Source organism: Cavia porcellus, unplaced genomic scaffold, assembly GCF_034190915.1.
Source record: "Cavia porcellus strain 051 isolate PalLab524CR breed Dunkin Hartley unplaced genomic scaffold, mCavPor4.1 scaffold_30, whole genome shotgun sequence".
Taxonomy (NCBI): domain Eukaryota; kingdom Metazoa; phylum Chordata; class Mammalia; order Rodentia; family Caviidae; genus Cavia; species Cavia porcellus.
The window spans coordinates 48,921,220-48,922,705 of record NW_026947513.1 but is presented as its reverse complement, the minus strand read 5'-3'; the positions used below and the strand labels follow the sequence as shown (position 1 = coordinate 48,922,705).

General features: G+C 37.3%; 1 protein-coding gene across 1 annotated transcript; it reads left to right on the top strand.

The window, feature by feature from the left end:
* The first annotated feature begins 308 nt into the window (after positions 1-308).
* On the top strand, positions 309-1,211 carry Cavporv1r615 (vomeronasal 1 receptor cavPorV1R615). The gene has a single exon (NM_001167382.1). It carries the CDS (start codon positions 309-311, stop codon positions 1,209-1,211), a length of 903 nt encoding a protein of 300 aa, NP_001160854.1.
* Positions 1,212-1,486: the final 275 nt, after the last annotated feature.

The window sequence follows — 1,486 nt, the reverse complement described above, 5'->3', positions numbered from 1 at the left end:
ACCTTTAATAAAGAAGCATTTCCTTCTAAAACAAAATTGTTAACCCAACATATTGTGATGCCTAAGTATTTTAGAATTGTTAAACTATTAATTGTACAGAACCACACATTTAAAAGTCTATTTAATGAAAAGGATCATTCAAGATTTAAAAACTAAAATGGCAAGATATATAGTGGAACCCAAATTTTAAGCAATATAAGTGTTAAATTTTTGAATTCATTTTATATGAAATACTTTCACCATAACTTATCTCTCTGCGCAGAATCCTGTATTTTGGAATGTGATTATGAATCCTGCATAGTAGAAGAATGTCATCCATGGATCTGAAATTAGTAATCCTGTTCCTTTTCCCTGTTGTCATTGGAAGCCTGGGGAATCTCATTCTTTTATATCACTTTCTCTGCCTTTACTGCAGGGGAGGCAGGTCCAGGTCCATGGATGTGATTCTCATGCAACTAACTGTGGCCAACTCCTTGTTCATTCTTTCCAGAGGAATCCCACAGATCCTGGAAGCTTTTGAGATAGAAGTCTTCATTACTACCCTTGGATGCAAACTCCTTTTCTATGTTTACAGAGTGGCTAGAGGTGCATCTTTCAGCATCACCTGCCTGCTGAGTGTCTTTCAGGAAATCATCATCAGCCCCAAAAGCTCCAAGTTTGCAAAACTGAAAGCTAAAACCCTAAAATACATTGGACCCTGTGCCATAATTTGCTGGGTCTTGCAAATGCTGCTAAACATCAGAGTTCCTATGCTTGTAAGAGAGAAAAGGAACAGTGAAAACATCTCAAACACTATAGATTTTCATTATTGCTCAGTGATGAGTTCTGACAAAGAAAAATCCTCCATCTTTGTGGTACTGGAATTATCTCATGATGTTTTGTGCTTGAGACTTATGATCTGGAGCACTGGCTCCATGGTTTTGATTCTGAACAGGCACAAGCAGCGAACACAGCACATTCACAGACAAAACAGCTCCTCAAGATCTTCCCCTGAGACCAGAGCTTCTCAAAGCATCCTCCTCCTAGTCTGTGCCTTTGTGTCCTTTCATGCCCTATCTTTTATCACAAATCTTTGGTTTTCTCTTTATTACAGATATTCTTGGTGGCTGGTTAAAACTTCTGACTTAACCTATTGGTGTTTCCCTACTGTTAGTCCCTTCATTTTCATGACACGTGAGCAGTGTGTGTGCAGGTCCATGTGGAAAAAGTGAGCACACATCTCACCTCATGAGAATAGTGAACTTTTTACGTGTTCAATACTATATGCATTTGTCAATGCCGAAGCCCAAGGCACAATTTTGAGCCAGTATTACTGCAGAAGCATATAAAAATATAATGGCTAGAGGTTTCTATAATCATCTATAATTTACTGCAATTCTAAAGGAAGTAAATTGTAATATCTATGATTAGTATAATTTTATTTTACACTTGCAGGATTCTGACCTTTGTTTTCACTGCCTTTCTTTCTTTCTATCATCTTTTTTTC

Excerpts from the sequence above, each read along its gene's own strand:
- Cavporv1r615 (NM_001167382.1), top strand. The coding sequence starts at position 309 with ATGTCATCCATGGATCTGAAATTAGTAATCCTGTTCCTTTTCCCTGTT.